Consider the following 17271-nt stretch of genomic DNA (forward strand, 5'->3'; position numbering starts at 1 on the left):
TGTGAGGCCACATCCAGAGAGATTGGGGGACGAAGGCTCCCAGGGCTTGGCTTGATCCTGTGCCCTTGCCGGTCCCTGGAAAGACCCAGGGTCTCTGACCGCTTCCCTGGTCTCTGCACAGCTCCCTAGTCCCCCTGGGAGGACCCACGGGGCAAGGCACTGTGCGGAAAGCCACCATTGTGGCTTTATCCCTTATCAGAGGTGGTGGAGAGAAGCGTTTCTCAACCGTCAATAATAAAAAACAAATTTCTGTCGACCTTGCTAGAGGAAAGATAGAATTAGTTTTCTATTCTCTCTGCAGAAAATGATATGACCAAATTATTTTCATAGGAGTAGGGCAGTAACAGAGACGAAAAACCCGCAGAAACGAGCCCTGCAGAGGTGCATCAGGCAGCCAATTACTGCCACTACGACTAATAACAATTCCATGTTATTTTTCTGGATTTTACGGTGTCTGTGACATTTGTCAGCTTTTTAGTCTGTACCTCTGTGCGGTTCTTTCTCTCATGTCATAAATGCTGGAGAAGCCACCACCCCAGCTCAGCTGGTCTCTGCTGTGCCCACTGCTTGCAGAGGCCATCGGGGTAGCTGCGGGACCGAGCAGGGCCCCCACCTCAGCAGAATCTTCCAGTCCATTGTCATGAAGTTGGTCAGGGAAGTCTCTCACAATTTGTAAAACTTGTCCCCTGTGGGCCTTGCCTCCTCTGTCACCAACAGAATTTGTGTCGCCCTCTTTTGATTTAATCAGTCTTGTCAGTAGATTTGTTTATTTTAGGATATTTTCTAAAATAAATATATTTATGGGGCGCCTGGGTGGCGCAGTCGGTTAAGCGTCTGACTTCAGCCAGGTCACGATCTCGCGGTCCGTGAGTTCGAGCCCCGCGTCGGGCTCTGGGCTGATGGCTCGGAGCCTGGAGCCTGGAGCCTGTTTCCGATTCTGTGTCTCCCTCTCTCTCTGCCCCTCCCCCGTTCATGCTCTGTCTCTCTCTGTCCCAAAAATAAATAAAAAACGTTGAAAAAAAAATTAAAAAATAAAATAAAATAAAATAAATATATTTATATGTGTGTGTGTGTGTATGTGTGTTTGTATACACACACATTTATATATATTTGTATATGTTTAATATATATATTATTTATATATGTTTAATGTATACAACATATATATTAAACATATATAAATATACAATATATTTACATATATAAATATACAATATATATTAATATATATATTATTTATATATGTTTAATATATATTTATGTATTTTTATATTATTTTACATGTATTTACATATATTATTAAACATATATAAATATACAAACAATACACATTGTTCCTGTTGATTTTGGCTTTTATCTTCTAGTTTCTTCATTTCTGCCACTGTTCCCTCTCTTTCCTTTCTCCCAATACATAGGAACCAGATATCCTTTCAGGAACCATGGAGGCAGCAAAGAACAAGCCGAAGTCTCCCCCTCATGGAGCTTTTGTTCTGTTGGGAAAAGGTAATAAACACATGAATGAGTGAATGTATAAGTTATGGTATATGGTATACAGTGACTGAGGTGCTAGGGGGGAAATAATGCCGAATTATGGGACACAGAAGGATGGGGGAAGTTCCTGTTCTATGTGGGATGATCAGAAGAGCCTTCTTCACAGAGGTGACATTTGAGCAGAGACCTGAATAAGCAAGGGAGAGAGCCAGACTGCATTTTCTGGGCAAAGAGAAGCACGTGCAAAGGCCCTGGGGTGGCCATAACCTTGGCATGTTAACTAGAGACAGCATGGAGGCCAGTGCCCTCAATGTAGACGAAGCAAAGAAAAGAGAGAGGGAAAGAATTCAGAGAGAATTCAGAGAAGGCTTACATTCCACGGGACCTTATAAACTACAGAGAAAGTATGGATTTTATTCTGAATATGAAAGCAAGACAATGGAGGGATTTGCACAGGAGAGTGAGAAACCAGATGTACATATTTTAAAACAGCCGTGGGTGCACGATAGGCCTCTTTTGCTTTCAAGTCTCCTTCAGGGAACTTGTTTTTGGGGTGGAACCAAAAGCCTGAAGGAGCTGGATCCCACGGGGAACAGCTGGGCAGGAGTGAATGTGGCATGTGTGTGGGATAAAAACGAGAGAGAGAGAGAGAGTCCCATGGGAGCCAGGGGAATTCAGACCAAGGCCCAGCTTTGAACAAGGTAAGGCAGAAAGTCAGAAAGAGACCCATGAATAAATAAATCATCGCACATATATTGCCTTACTAGCAACGTTTTGGATTTAATGTCTTACGAACACGTAGGTCAACATAACTGCTTTTAATGCAAGCAGGAGTATCGCATTTAGGGTTTTCCACATGTTTGCTTCCATAAAAAACATCCCTGTCGCGTGGTTGGCATGTATCACCACAGCCCCCGCCACCCCTGAGACGGCTGGTCACCCAGCACCGAATGTCCACGAAATGAGGCTCGTCGGGGACGCCGAACTCATTATCTGCTGCCACTGAGTTCTCAGCGCTGGGACCTTTAGGTCGGAGCCTCCGCGCTGACAATCTCTAGGCACATCGCCAGCCGTTGGCCGAAACGCTGTCACAGCCCTGCCGCGTGCTGGACTCACGGCCACCCGCCTTGCTCTCCACCGCGGGCCGCCACACCCTTCCATTTTGATTCAGCTTCCATTTGAGTCACTGCTGTCCCCGTTTGCCTTTCGGTGATGACTTTTTCCTGGACTTTCTGGCTTTTTAATTCTTCTTTCGAGTCACCTACTTCACGCCTTTCGCCTCCTGCGCTGAGCGCACCTGTCTTTTTCTCGTCGCTTTCCAAGGTCCTGACTCTGCTGATCTTCATTCCGCTGTTATGTATGTCGGGATCGTTTCCTAATAGTCTGATGATTATCATGGAGGCGTTTTCTGCAGAGAGAGTGTAAATTTTCATGTCATCGGGTCTGTGGATTTTTTTCCTTCTGTTTACTTTCACATTCTGCTCAGAGAGACCTCCCCTCCACCCCAAATTCCACCAACATGCAGTTTATCCTTCTCTTGGTGCAAGACTTATATTTACATCTTAACCCAGCTGGCTGTCTTAGTCCCAGTCGTGTTCCGGGGCGGAGAAACAAAATTTAAGACATCGTCACGCTACACGCGGGCTCTCCTGGTCACACTGACGACGTTCCTCGGCACACTCGCCCTCCTCGTGGGGTCCGAGTCCCCAGAGCAGTCACCCGGCGGCTCTGTTCGCAGGGCCAGCTCCACGGCGCCCATCAGATAAGGCTCTGTCCCTAAGCGCCTTTTCTGTGCGCCCTCCTCAGGGGGTGGGGCTGTCCCCAGGCCTGGAGTGGCCACAGATGGCCTCTCAGGGAGGGGACGGACGACAGCCCCGCCTGCCTGGCTTGACCTCTTCCTCCACGTGTCTAAAGAAATGATGGATGGCCGGGCTGGAGACACCCTTAACTCTTGGCAGGAGCCTGCCGGCACCCTTGGTGAACCTAGATGCAGACGCACAGACTCTGGAAGACGAGCTGAGAGTCTTCCCGCTCTGAGGTCGCCCCCATTGGGACCCTGCCCCCTAGAACCACTCAGATCATCAGATAGTGTGGTCAGAGATTTAAGAACAGCATTCTCCTTAGGCAACTGGAAGGAAAAGATTATTCATCCATGGACATTTTATTTTTAATTTTATTTTATTTGAGAGAGAGAGAGAGAGAGAGAGAGAGAGAGAGAGAGAGAGAATCTAGAGCAGCCTCCACACTCAGCACGGAGCCCCACGGGGGGCTCGACCCCATGACCCTGGGATCCTGACCTGTGCTGAAATCAGGAGTCGGATGCTAAACCGACTGAACCGCCCAGGTGCCCCTCATCCGTAGACTTCTTAATCCATGTGGAAAATTGCCCTTCTCTTGTGATTTGTCCCAACAGCACTGAGGTTTGTACCCACCAATTTATTAAACCCTACAACACCTCCAGATGCAGGGATGTACCCAGTGATGTGAGAAACAAAGGCGAAAGAAAAAAAAATAAATCTCCTTACATCTTACAGCCCGTGGACAAGTCCTTGAAACAGGCACTGTGACATTCCTCTAGGAGCTCAGCTGCCTCGATGATGACACTTTGCTCAGGGCAAAAGGCAATCGTAGCTTAACATTATCCCAACCCCCCAGGATCCTGTTAAGTCTACTTTAACATATAAAAATTCCTTTGGAAACTTCCTTTATCTCTACACCCCCCACCGCAAGACATATCCTGGCAATCATACTCCAAGCTTATGGCCCCCTAATATACATCTCAAGGGTCTCATGACTCAAGTTTTACTAAATACACAGTAATAAATAACCTTTTCCTAACAGCAGCTAGCCCCTCAAGGTCCTGGAAACCTTGTTTCCAAAATACCTTAAAGACTTCCACTGTCCCTGACCCCCTCCCAACTTGAAGGTATATAATCAGTCGCCTGTCGAGACCCCAGTGCAGCTCTTTCTGCCCACGGCTCCTGTCCCCGGGCCTTCATAAAACCACCTTTTTGCACCAAAGACGTCTCAAGAATTCTTTCTTGGCCGGTGGCTCCGAACCCCAGCGTTTACCACGTCACCCAGAACCACTGAGATGCCCCCACTTTGGGGGTCCCGCAGCTGCTGTTTAGAGACAACCCACAGTGGTTTGGAACCGGAAGCCGGAGAGGACACGTCCTGGGGTTATTTTCTGCTGCAAGAAAGACCAAAACGGGGTGAGTTTCAATCCGGTTCGAATGACACAATTCACAGTCTTATCTGGAAGGTAATATTCACAGAAACTCAGTCAACGCTCAATTATTCAATCGAGCAGCACCACGTCACTGATCACTTCTAAGCTATGAACTTGTTAATCCACCCACTTATCTGTCCACTTCCCCTTGCGGAGCAGCTTGGAAGGCCCCTCTAGCGTAGCTGTTCTCACCCAGGGGTGACCTTGTCCCCAGGGACAAGGGGGCAGCGTCTGCAGACATCTAATGGGCCAGGCTGGAGATGTTGCCAGACGTCCCACAGTGCACAGGTGTTGCCCCTACAGGTGGGCCGGCTTGTGTGGATGGTGTTGAGAGACCCGGTCTAGAACAATGAGGAGAAGGCACCCTCCACGTCCCCTTTCAGATTTTCTCCCAGTTTAATCCAAGACCGAAAAGGTTGACCTGACCTGAGAAAAGCCGAGTGGTGGAGGCAAACAATGTGTGAGGCAGCGGGGGCCGGGGGGGCGGGGGGGAGGGTGTCCTGGAAAATCAACTGTTATGAGGGCAGAGCAGCCCCCCGCCTGGGTCTTGTCATCCGTCCACACAGTGCGACTCCAGGGGGGACTTTTCAGCCTGTGGGTTGGGGTGCCGGGCGTCTCCTGGGCGCTAGAGGGCGCCAGCTCCCTGCCCCACTGGAGCAAAGGGGCGCACAGGTGGCTCCCTCCTCTCCTCTCCGCCTCCTTCCTCAGCTCCCATCTCTGGTCGTCTGCGAAGCAAACGTTCCCTGCACCCGACCTCCATTTCCACCTTCTTGCGCCGGTGGGCTCGGCCGCGCCTCGGTCATCATCCAGGAGTCTGTGCCACACCGAGCACCGAGCACTGAGCACTTAGCCCTCAGCACCCCCAGGGGTCAGTGTTGCCGCCCAGCCCGTTGTTCCAGGGAGCGAGAAGCTCTGGCTTCAGACCGCGCCTGTGCCAGTCTCTCAGTCTCTGAGCCTCAGTTTCCTCATTTGTAGTGGGACCCATAACACCGGCCTTGGGTCCCAGTTTTCAAAATACTAGGATCAGGGCGCCTGGGTGTCTCAGTCCGTTGGACGTCTGACTCGCTTGCAGCTCAGATCATGATTTCACCGTGGTGAGATCAGCTGACAGCGAGGCGCCCACTTGGGGTTCTCTCTCCCTCTCTCTCTGCCCCTCCCCCCCTTCTCTCTCCCTCCAACTCAACCCCACCTGGGCTCTCCCTTGCTCTCTCGCAAATAAATATTTATTGATTTAAAAAAATATAAAAATAAAAAATAACAAGATATTAGGATCCAGCCAGGCAGTGTGCATCATCATCATCATCATGGGTATTTTAATATTAATTTCTTAAAAAAAAAAAAAAACCTATTGGAAGACAAGGTGTAATCATGGAATGTATTTGTGACGTCCCTCTGTTATTCCAGTAAAAACTTTGAAGCCCAGGTCTTCCTGTGCCTCGGCACCCCAAGGACCGTCCTCTGAGCGGGGGCTTTGGAATCCGATCTCCTGATCCTGGATCCCGACGGCTCAGGGGCGGTGGGCAAATCACGTTTCCCGGGGCCCCGTTTCCACATTTTGCAACGTAGGATGGAAATCAGGCAGCCTTTCACACTGCTGGGACAACGCAATAAAGTAACCTTTGGGACATGTGAGGCATAGAGCCCCGCCCGTGTTCAGCATGAGGTGCCCTGAGCCCTTCCGGGGCTCCAGGGAGGATAATCTGGAAGAACCACCTAGTGCCGGCCCCACCTAAGAGCCTTGTCTGCCGGCTGCCCTGAAGCTTCAGCCTCCGCTCCACCCCTCGGAGCATTTCTGTCACCTCGCAGCCAGCAGGCCCCGACAGGCTCTGTGCTCAGAGTGGTTCAGGAGAGTCCTGGGCCTGACACCTGTCCTCTTTGCAGGACAGAGCAGCTGCCCCACCAGCTCCCTTGGAAGGTGTCTAACCACTGACATGGGGTTGATTGACCAGCATTCAAAGCTGGTTAGGTTCTGCGTCAGGGTCACAGGAAAAGGCTTATAAAATGAAGATGAAAAGCTAAAGTTACTCCATTATTACTTTATTTTATTTTAATTGTTTAAACTCTATTTATTTTTGAGAGAGAGAGAGAGAGAAAGACTGAGTGGGGGAGGAGCAGAGAGAGAGAGGGAGACAGAGAATCCGAAGCAGGCTCCAGGCTCTGAGCTGTCAGCACAGAGCCCCATGTGGGGCTCGAACCCACAAACTGTAAGGTCATGACTGAGCTGTAGTTGGATTCTCAACCAACTGAGCCACCCAGATGCCCCTATAATTATTTTGGAAGAGAGAGCTTTTCCAATTGAAGTCTTTCTATACCTATTAAATTAGTAAACATTAAAAAAAGATCTTAAATAGCAGTGCTGGTCAAGATATGTAAAAACCAGCAGATTTGTGTATTGCTAACTGCAGCAAATCCATGCAATCTCCTTAAAAAGCAATTTGCCAATGCATTTCATAGCTGCCGACCTAGGACTCCTACTTCTGAGAACTTTCCCTATGAAATTATGCAAAAAGTAGGATAGACAAGAATCACAAAGATACCTATTAAACATTATTTATAATAGTAGAAATGAAATCACATTCAATGCTTCCCCAAATAAAGGCATAGAGAAGTAAAGTATATTAATTCATCTTTTAGACAAATATTTACCAAATGCCTTTATTTCTGGGCCCTGTGCTATATATCAGCTCAACAGTTATTAAAATGATAACTACAGAATAACAAGAAAATGCTTAACATCTTAAGGGAAATGAAATGTATTAAAATATCTCTTTGCCATGATTATAATGATATAAAATTAAATATTTTTATTCACAACATTTGAATGGGAACATGGGCAAGTCAAAATTGCTGATTTATTAAGAGGCTAAGTTTTGGATGACTTTCTTCTTCCTTATTTGTTATTCGATACTACATTTTTTTTTTTTGCAATAAGCAAGAAATCCAACTAGAAATATAAAAATCCCCATTCCTGCAGCCCAGCAAAAGAATCACTGGGTTTCTCTGTAGCTCACACTCTAGGTCTTTGGAAGGCTTAGCCCCATGGGCCTGAGGATCCTTCCCCCTAAAATCCTTGCTGGCTTGTCTGCACTGTTCTGCTTTTTTTTTTTTTTTTTTTTTTTTAAATTTTTGCTCTCTTAGATATGATTTAAAACCCCAAAGAGAACTCGCTTGGAGAGTGATTTCACAAGAGGTCCATTCATTCTGTTCCTGGAAAAACAGGGAGACATGTTGCTATTCATCCTTGGGATCCCGCTGGGAACTCTTTGTGGGGCCTGGCACTCAGCCTGCACCAGATAAGAGCACCTGAGGGCACATCCAGGAGATCTGGGTGTGACCCCTGTGATTTGCAGGGGTGTTTTGTAAAACAAAACACAGAGCACAGAAAAACCGGGGTAGTATGTTTTCAGGTGAAATTGCCCAGCTGAGCTAGCCGAACTAAACTCTGGTCACATTCCTACTTGGGGGCAGAGGGGATGGCTGTCCCCCACAGCATGCTCCTGGAAGGGGCTCACCTGCACAGACACTGGTCCCATCCAGGAAGGCATTTTTATTTTTTAACATTCTGGAAGCATACCAGTCGTAATCAGCTTGTTCCCTCTGAATTAGCCACCAGTGATTGAATCGGTGTTCAAAATTCTCAACTACAGGCAATCAAGCACAACTTTGATGCCCTGAGGGGTTAGAATTTCTAGTCTCTGACAATTTTCCCCAAGCACCCTCTGCCCTTTAAGAAAGAAAGAAAGAAAACTGGAAAGGAAAGGAAAGGAAAGGAAGGAAGGAAGGAAGGAAGGAAGGAAGGAAGGAAGGAAGGAAGGAAGGAAAAGAAAGAAAGAAAGAAAGAGAAAGAAAGAAAGGAAAGAAAGAAAGAATAGAAAGAAAGGAAAGGAAGGAAGGAAGAAGGAAGGAAGGAAAAGAAAGAAAGAAAGAAGAAAGAAAGAAAGAAAAATAGAAAGAAAGGAAAGGAAGGAAGGAAAAGAAAGAAAGAGAGAAAGAAAGAAAGAGAAAGAAAAGAAAGAAAAAGAAAAAGAGGGAGGAAGAAGAAAGTGAAATCTACTTTTGAGGTTTATTTGTGTTCGACCTTAGAATTCCACTGCATAGTGTTACATTCAATGGCCTGTAAATTTGAATGGCAATGATTTAGATTCTAAAGGTATCTAGATTCATAATGTTTGTCTATTAGCCCGAACGCAAGCTGATTCTAATAAGGAAGGCTGATTTAGAATTTAACAGTGAGTGAATTTCCAATGGAGACTGTCACCGTGTTTACCCACGGATGGCACCAGAACATAACTGTGGTAGTACTTCCAACCTCTGCCTCTTTCCTTTTATGATAGATTTTTAAAATCGTGGTAATATACATAACATTTACCATTCAAACCATTTTAAGCGTACAATTCAGTGGGACTGAGTACGTTCCCAGTGTTGCCTAACCATCACTGCTATTTCTAGAACTTTTTAATCATCCCAAACAGAGATTCTGTACCCATGAGCTCCCCAGCCCAGGCATCCTCTGTTCCACTTTCCATCTCTATAAATTTTGCCTTCTCTGCTGCCTCATCTAATCGGACTCACGTAGTATTGACCCTTTTGTGTCGGTCATCTTTCCCTTACAGTGTTTTCAGGGTTCACCCATTTTGAAGCATGTATCAGAACTCCATTCCCTTTCATGTCTGAACAACACTGTGTTGTAGGGATATTTTCATAAACCACATTTCGTTTACCTGTTTATTTCTTCTTTTAAAGTTTATTTATTTACATTGGGAGAGAGAGAGAGCTCACACAAGCAAGGGAAGAGCAGAGAGAGAGGGAGAGACAGAATCCCAAGCAGGCTCTGCACTGTCAGTGCAGAGACTGACTCAGGGCTCGATTTCATGAACGATGAGATCATGACCTGAGCCGAACTGAGGAGTCAGTTGTTTGGAGAGCCTGAGCCGCCCAGGTGCCCCTCGTTTACCGGTTCATCTGCTAATTGACACTTGGGTTATTTCTACTCTTTAGCTATTGTGAGTAATGCCGCTATGAATATTGCTATACAGGTGTCCGCTTAAGCCTCTGTGTTCAATCTCTTGGGGATATTCCTAGGAATGGAATTGTTGGGCCATATGAAAATTCCATGTTTATCTTTCTGGGGAACCACCCAACTGTTTTGCACAGTGGAGTCCCCACTTGACCTGCCCGTTTGGTAGAATTGCTTTTATTCCCAGATAGTTGCCGCCTGCCTCTCTGAGGGCATCTCCTGTCTCCCCCTCTTTCTATGGGTGTGGCCACTCGGCCATGGGGGTGGATACGGCAGAGCTTCAGAAGAACCACGGTGCACAGACTCGTGGCAACAGGGCTGCTGCAAGCGGGCGGCCATCACGGATCGTACGTGAGAAGACACTCCCTCCAAACCCTGCGACTGATTGTGTGATCGATGACTAGCATGAAACGTAAAACTGCCATTTCTGTGGGTCAAAAATGGTCCCATTTCAGCCCTTGGATACGGCTTAACAACTGAAAACACCAGCAGCAACAAGGCATTGATTCCACTGCCTCACTGACTCCTCTGCTCAAGTTTGGAATTATTCTCACCCCCACTTCTAAGAGGGGGAAACATGATGTTCAGGTTTTTCAAGACTGGATTTTAGCTATGACCCTCTGTTGTTCAACAGGTTCCTTCCCAGTGCACTCCCCTTCTGTTCCAAGGTGCTGCTGGAGATTCCTTGGGATAGAATGGATCTCGGTCCCTGTTGCTTGGGAGTTACATCGTTAGAGCTCACAGTTATGAACCCGGAACTTGGTTCAGTATGTGCTCTCCATTCTTAATATCCCTATTTCACAGATCAAGGAACAGAGGATCAGCTCATTACTGTGCCTACTGCATCGCACAGAAGTTACTTAAACGACCAGAATAGCAGGTGCAGTTTTAGCGAGAACAGAGGAAGCCAGCTTGTCAGTCTTGAAATGCAATGGTTTGCCTTGTGCATGGACTAATTCCCTATCTTTCAATGGTATTATACAAATCCACTTAGGCTCCCAATCTAAAATATTGTGCTCAAGGTTTCTTCTCTCCTTCCATAGAGCCTGTTTTCTGGATCTATCATCAACCAGTGCCATTAAGAACATCATGCTTCCGTGATCAAAAGCGTAAGTCTGTATTTCAAGAATTCCAAGTATGAGAGCAGAAAGCAGTGGGGAATGTGCTGGAGAATTTTATCATGAAACTGAGCTTCCTGACCGTATGTGGTCAGTGTTATCTGGAAGCCAATTGCCTAGGTCTTAAATGAAAAATAAAACATTAATTTATACTTACAAGCACAACATCTGCTTTCTAAATGAGTGGGTTTACAGCCAGAGGGCAACCCATACATTTAGTAATATAATATCCTATCCCACTGTTAGCCACTTATTTATTTTCCAAATCCTTTTCCACCTGCCTGTTTTCAGAAGAATCTGGCTTCCCCAGTGGTTCTGGAATTTAGGTCATTCAGACCACGCTCACCGAGCGCTGAGCCCAATTTAGCTACAGGACCTCACATATTCCCAAATTCAATTTCTACCCAGTCATACATCAGCATGGACTTGCATTACTTACACAAATCTAGAAGAAGAGAGTTTAGTTACAAGAAGCTGAAGAATTCACCTAGGACCATGCATTTTCACCTCAAAAATAGAGAGTCACAATGTATCTTTTTCCTTAACAATGCTGAGTTTTAAACAAAACGAATTCTCAGCGCTCATTTTAAAGACGGACATATTTTCAGACATTTAAGTCGATATTTTATTTAATATTATTTATGCTGATGATCTTGTGGAAAACTGTTTAAAATAAAAACTAATAGGGGCGCCTGGGTGGCTCAGTCGGTTAAGCGTCCGACTTCGGCTCAGGTCATGATCTTGCAGTTGGTGAGTTTGAGCCCCGCATCGGGCTCTGTCCTGACAGCTCAGAGCCTGGAGCCTCCTTCGGATTCTGTGTCTCCTCCTCTCTCTGCCCCTCCCCTGCTCATGCTCTGTCTCTCTCTGTCTCTTAATAATAAATAAACATTTAAAAAATAAAATGAAATAAACTAAAAACCAATAAAACACCAAAAAGAAAAAAGGAAACCCACACTTCATTGGTTTGAATATGTTTTAAATCACAGGAAACAATCACCAACTCCTGAGCCGCAGCCAGAATGATGAAGTGGATCCAGATGTCACAGCTCTGAAGCCAAATGTTTACGTCACATCTTAAAAACAACCGGTATTGAGTCCCATGAAGCTATGGAGCCATATATTAGGTACTTTCGTGTATCAAGGAACAGAGGGTGATGCTGGCTTTATATAGAAAGTTAATGAAATAAATGTCCACAAGGTAACTGAATTTATGTTGACTCTCTCCCAAAGCCTAATGTTGTCAGTCCATTGAGGCCGATTTTTCCAGAACCTACCCTCTCCCCTGGCATAAAGGTTTCAGTTGAATCTGCAATGATTGAGTGGCAAAATAATATTTGTTTTAAAAAAAGAATATACCATTGAAACTAAGTTTGTGTTAATACAATCTCTAATCTGATTTCCAATCTCATACCCTAGTAAGACACTTTTTAAAACATGTGGGTCTCCCTGTCCCTGTTGTTTGGAGTTTTCTCCACTATGGGTGCCATCTGTCTGTAACATCTGTTATCCCATGGATTGCCAAAGTCGATTTGGATGATCTGCCTGGTTTCTTTCTCTTTTGGATATTTCTGACTACCTGTCCCTCTTGTTACCCGAAGAGATGTCGGTCTATATGGACAAAAGTTGGTGTAACCATATTTCTAAAGCCTAAGATTTGAATATTCATAGTCTGATGAGTATGACTAATACCTAAGCATCCAACAGGGTGTTAAGGTCTATTTGCATGGGGCTCCTGGGTGGCTCAGTCAGTTGAGCATCTGACTGTGGCTCAGATCACAATCTGGCAGTTTGTGAGTTTGAGCCCCGCATCGGGCTCTGTGCTGACAGCTCAGAGGCCTGGAGCCTACTTCAGATTCTGTGTCTCCCTCTCTCTCTGCCCCTCCCCTGCTGATGCTTCTCTCTCTCTCTCTCTCTCTCTCTCTCTCTCTCTCTCTCTCAAAAATAAATAAACATTAAAAAAATTTTTTTTAAAAGATCTGTCTGGAATGGGTGGTCATCAGTTTGAAGACGGGTAGACATTAAATGCTAATGTGCTCCTAGCACTCCCAGGTCCAGATTATTCTGTCTTCAACAGTTATTATATTTGAATGAGTGACTGAGAATTCGAAAGGCATTTGTGGGGTATTTGGGTGACTCATTCAGTTGCGCATCTGACTTCGGCTCAGGTCATAACCTCGAAGTTCATGGGCTTGAGCCTTGCGTTGGGCTCTGTGCTGACAGCTCAGCCTGGAGCCTGCTTTGGATTCTCTGTCTCCCTCTCTCTCTGCTTCTCCCCTCCTTGTGCTCTGTCTCTCTCTCTCCCCCAAATAAATAAACATTAAAAAAAAGGCATTAGTAATTTGTGAGACTTTTTAAATTGTTGCATTTATTTTAATTTTTTTTTTATTTCAAAGAGAGAAGGCATGAGCAGGGGAGAGGGGCAGAGAGCAAGACAGAATCTTAAGCAGGCTCCATACTCAATGAGGAACTTGATGTGGGGCTCAATCCCATGACCCTGAGATCATGGCCTAAGCCAAAATCAAGAATGGGACACTCAGGCAACTGAGCCACCCAGGCGCCCCTGTGTTTCAATATTCAAATTGTTACGGTATCTATACTTACAAAAAGTATATCAGCACCTTTTCAGTCAGTTACCATGTTTAGTCACTGGAAACCACAGAGAATCCTTGACCAAAGGAGTCAGTGTCAGCATGGGGAGTGGGACACGAGGGGGCAATCCTGGCATTCTGGTTTGGGGCCGCTTACCGAACCCCTATCTGAAATGGGATGAGGTACTATGCTGGCTCCCTTTTCAGTAAGAGCCTGCCTGGTAGCCGATCCTCCTTTGCTCTTGACTGAGCAGGGCCACTGGATCTACTCCGGCGGGGAGGGGTGGGGGACCACGGGCAGGGGATGAAGGGCACATAGCACTGTGCCCTGTAGTTAACAGCCTTCTGGCCTGACCCATGGGCATGTGACCCCCAGCCAAGGCTCCCAGGGGCCACAATGGCCAGTCCATGCCTATAGATGCAGGGGTAGGGTAGAGGAAGAGTCGGTACCTATACAGAGGCTAACCCCATGCTACCCAAGCTAGATGCCAGGACAGAAACAATTTGTCCAGGCTAAAGGTTCCAGCCAAGGGCTGCTACAGAGGGATCAAAGGCTGAGTCTGTTTTGCTTCTACAATGGAGCAGTTAGCGTTCTACACAATATCCATCAACGAGATAGCCAGGTGACGTTTCTGGAAGAAATAGTTCTAGGAGAATAGATTGCAAAAACGTTTCTACAGAAAAGAGTATGCATCCTCTTTTCTAGAACTCCTTGGTAATGTTTAAGTATCCAAACAGTCTGACCTTAATATTCACCTCATTTACTAGCCTTCTGAAAGCAGAAGTTGCATGTAATGGAATCAGGATTTGGCATCAGAGGAAAAAAAAAATCACAAGAGAGTTTGTATATTTACATATTTCTCCCTGAGTGTTTGAAACCGCCCCCACTCTCTCTCTATCCACCTGCCGGTATACACACCGTGATTCAAAGAGCCGGCATCCGCACTTGAGATGCACAGAAAATAAAAGTAACTCTTCACTGTCCCTCCTCAAAGCGGGAGAAATCATCACCTACAGGACACAACTGCTGTTCCCCGAGCTGGATGCCTGGGTGCACGATTAGTTATAAACCTTCCCACCTACTGGGACGAAGGAAAATAAAATAGCAGGAAGATGGAGACTGTTAATTTGCTCCTTGGTGGGGGGAAGTCTGAGATGCATACCCAAGTTCCCACACCCAAGAAGATAAATACTTTCCTGCACTCTTCCGAAGCAAAGACTTCTGTTATTTTAGTACAACCAAGCGTGCATGTCTTGGGCGAGGAAACCATCCTCTGAATCTCCATTCCTGGCAATTGGCCAACCCAAACCTCAACAGGCTTTCCATCATCACACATGAGCCACAAGCTCTAGCCAAACTGGGGAACGTCTTTCATTTCACAGGAAGCAAAAGGGTTCCGAAGCTGTTTTAGAAATACCTGTATATCTGAGCATCTAAAAACCATCAGTCACATAGCAAATGCATCTGTGACGTGAGGCGGACGGAGAAGCCCCCAGTCCACCCACCTACTGGTGTTGCTTCATTGGGAAGACATGCGATGTGGTAGGAGTTCTAATTTGGTACCATCGGTTGAAAAGGTCCCAAAGCCGAGCGCACAAATGCAAGATGAAACAGCTTTGTAAACTATTTTCTGGTCTGTGGGCCCAGTTAGTTAGGGGAAACGGAAAATTCAGGCCCGGGTTCCTCTTTCCTCCTCCATCTGCCTGCTCTTTTGGCCAGTTGATGGGACATGTCAACATGGCGTGTAGCATCTCAGCAGTGTGGCATCGGTGAGCAAGCTTACCAGGACAGAGAAGGCCAGCCTGTCCTCAGCTCTCTCTCAGATCGGACGACTCTAACAAACAGAGCAAAAATAATCTGCAAGTTAGACCCAAAAGGAGCAACCAGTCCTTTCAAGATCCATCATCTAGATGAGGCATCGGGCGCACGGGGACCCCACGGCATTCACACACCCTTCTGACATCACGAGTTCAAACGTCCTTTTCTTTTTGTCTAAACTTTTTGAGAAAATCGCTGATTCACGTGCAGCTGTGAGAAATAATACAGATCGATCCCCTTACCACTTACCCAGTCTTTCCCAATCAGGTAACATCTTGCACCCTGATAGTACAGTATCACAATGAGGGTATTGACATTGATGCGATCCACCAGTGTGCGTTGGGCTCTGAAAATCAATATAACCCTTTGAAAAAGGGGCAAAGCCATAAAAGTGCCTCAGGTTAGACAAACAGTCCAAGCTTTGTGTAATTGTGAGCAGACTGCTTTGTTTGACTCAAGAAGGTATGGCAGGCATCGTCAGCTCGTGGAACTGCCAGTTCTTCGGATGGACCAAAGTTCTCTCTCACTGGCAGCACTGCCCATGGAGGAGGAACTTCTTCGCATTTTGTTTCAGTTTAGGATTTCCCGAAATTAAGATAATAGAGTGTCCCGAAGGGTAGGACCCAAACACCAAGATACAGAACAGAAACATGAAGCTTCTGAGCTCAAAAATGTGAGAAGAGAGCAAAGCAGCCGTCATGTAGTGGGAGAGATAGAGGACCAAGAAGGACAGAATGGACAGAAGCGCACTCACATGGACACCTGTGCTACTGTCCCTGGTGCCCGTCGCTGTGTTTCTCATCTGCCAGGTATGTCTCCCCAGAGAAAACACCAGGAGCAGAGTAGAAATGAGGAAGATAACGAACGGCGGTGAAAACCTAGCAAGAAAGACAATCTGTAAATCAGATGTTTCTCTGAGTTGAGTTGTTGCATTTGGGGAGAAAAGTCTCAACAAGACTTCTTGGGAAAGAACCCACGTATGCTTGCTGTAGAAAACCAAAGGGACGGAGGCAAAAAGCAGAGACCCGATGATCAGCCATGGCACCAACTTGGATATCCTCATCTTCAACCAGAAGAAGAGTGGGTGAGCGATGGGGGAGATCTTGGCGCAGTAGAAAACGCCGAGCCATGTGGCCAGCCAAAGTCCCATTTCATTTACAAACATGAATACCGCAAAATTCTTAACAAGTGGAAGGAAGTCGATCAAGGAGAGAGTAACCAGATTAATGTAGAAGATAAATGACTGCAGACAAATCCTGGAAATCGCCAGGCAGGAAAGAAGGAGATCCAACGGAATCATCTTTCTCTGCTTGATCAACTCAATGCCATTCACAATCACAATGATGCCATTTGCTAAAACTCCGATGAGACATTGTATCACTGGAAGAAGAAAATGGATAATGAGGTAAAAGTCTAGCATTCTGAGAAGAAAAAAATCGGTTACTTTAAAAACTGATGTATTTATAGATTTTCGGACAGTGTAGATTATTCTAGTTTTCTATTTTTCTTCAACTAGACTAGAAACCCTTTGGGGAACATGACTGACAAAAAAGGCAATGGGACAGGAAGGTGGCATACGTTTGCTTATATCACCGTTTTCTCAATTTGGTTCCGAGCCAGTCAAATAAGAAAGAGATACGCCAGCAATAATTTGCTTCTTGGCGATAGCTTTTGCATTTTCCAGATCTACTTAGCTTCGGACGTCGTCACAAGCAAATAGTGGAATCAGACACCTTCAGGGCTGGGAGAAGGGCTCCCGTACCACATAATCAGTGGAAACTCCTCAATCCTTCACCTCCACCATGAATATTGAATTGTGCCTGCAGGTGTAATTCTGCTTCGTGTTAGCGGGGCTTTCTTTAAAAAGACATGACTCTGAGATGATCACTTCTGCTATAATGATGCAGAGTGGTCAGCACATAGGACTCCTGAGTAGTAGTTATCCAATATGCAATGGCTCAATGATTCAGGACCACTGAAAATGTAAAGCAGTTATATAATATATG

The 17271-nt window shown here is 45.9% G+C and overlaps 1 protein-coding gene and 1 long non-coding RNA gene across 2 annotated transcripts; one reads left to right on the forward strand and one right to left on the reverse strand.

Moving 5' to 3' along the window:
- The first annotated feature begins 1400 nt into the window (after nucleotides 1-1400).
- LOC131503806 (uncharacterized) lies at nucleotides 1401-12748 on the forward strand. The gene is made up of 3 exons (XR_009257620.1): nucleotides 1401-1503; nucleotides 10784-10849; nucleotides 11845-12748. It is a non-coding gene; the product is annotated as an uncharacterized LOC131503806 (long non-coding RNA).
- Nucleotides 12749-15788: 3040 nt separating this feature from the next.
- On the reverse strand, nucleotides 15789-16685 carry TAS2R1 (taste 2 receptor member 1). The gene has a single exon (XM_058723518.1). It carries the CDS (start codon nucleotides 16683-16685, stop codon nucleotides 15789-15791), a length of 897 nt encoding a protein of 298 aa, XP_058579501.1.
- Nucleotides 16686-17271: the final 586 nt, after the last annotated feature.

Source organism: Neofelis nebulosa, chromosome 1, assembly GCF_028018385.1.
Source record: "Neofelis nebulosa isolate mNeoNeb1 chromosome 1, mNeoNeb1.pri, whole genome shotgun sequence".
Classification (NCBI taxonomy): Eukaryota; Metazoa; Chordata; class Mammalia; order Carnivora; family Felidae; genus Neofelis; species Neofelis nebulosa.

Coding starts and splice junctions, on each gene's coding strand:
- TAS2R1 (XM_058723518.1), bottom strand. CDS start 16,685: ATGCTAGACTTTTACCTCATTATCCATTTTCTTCTTCCAGTGATACAA.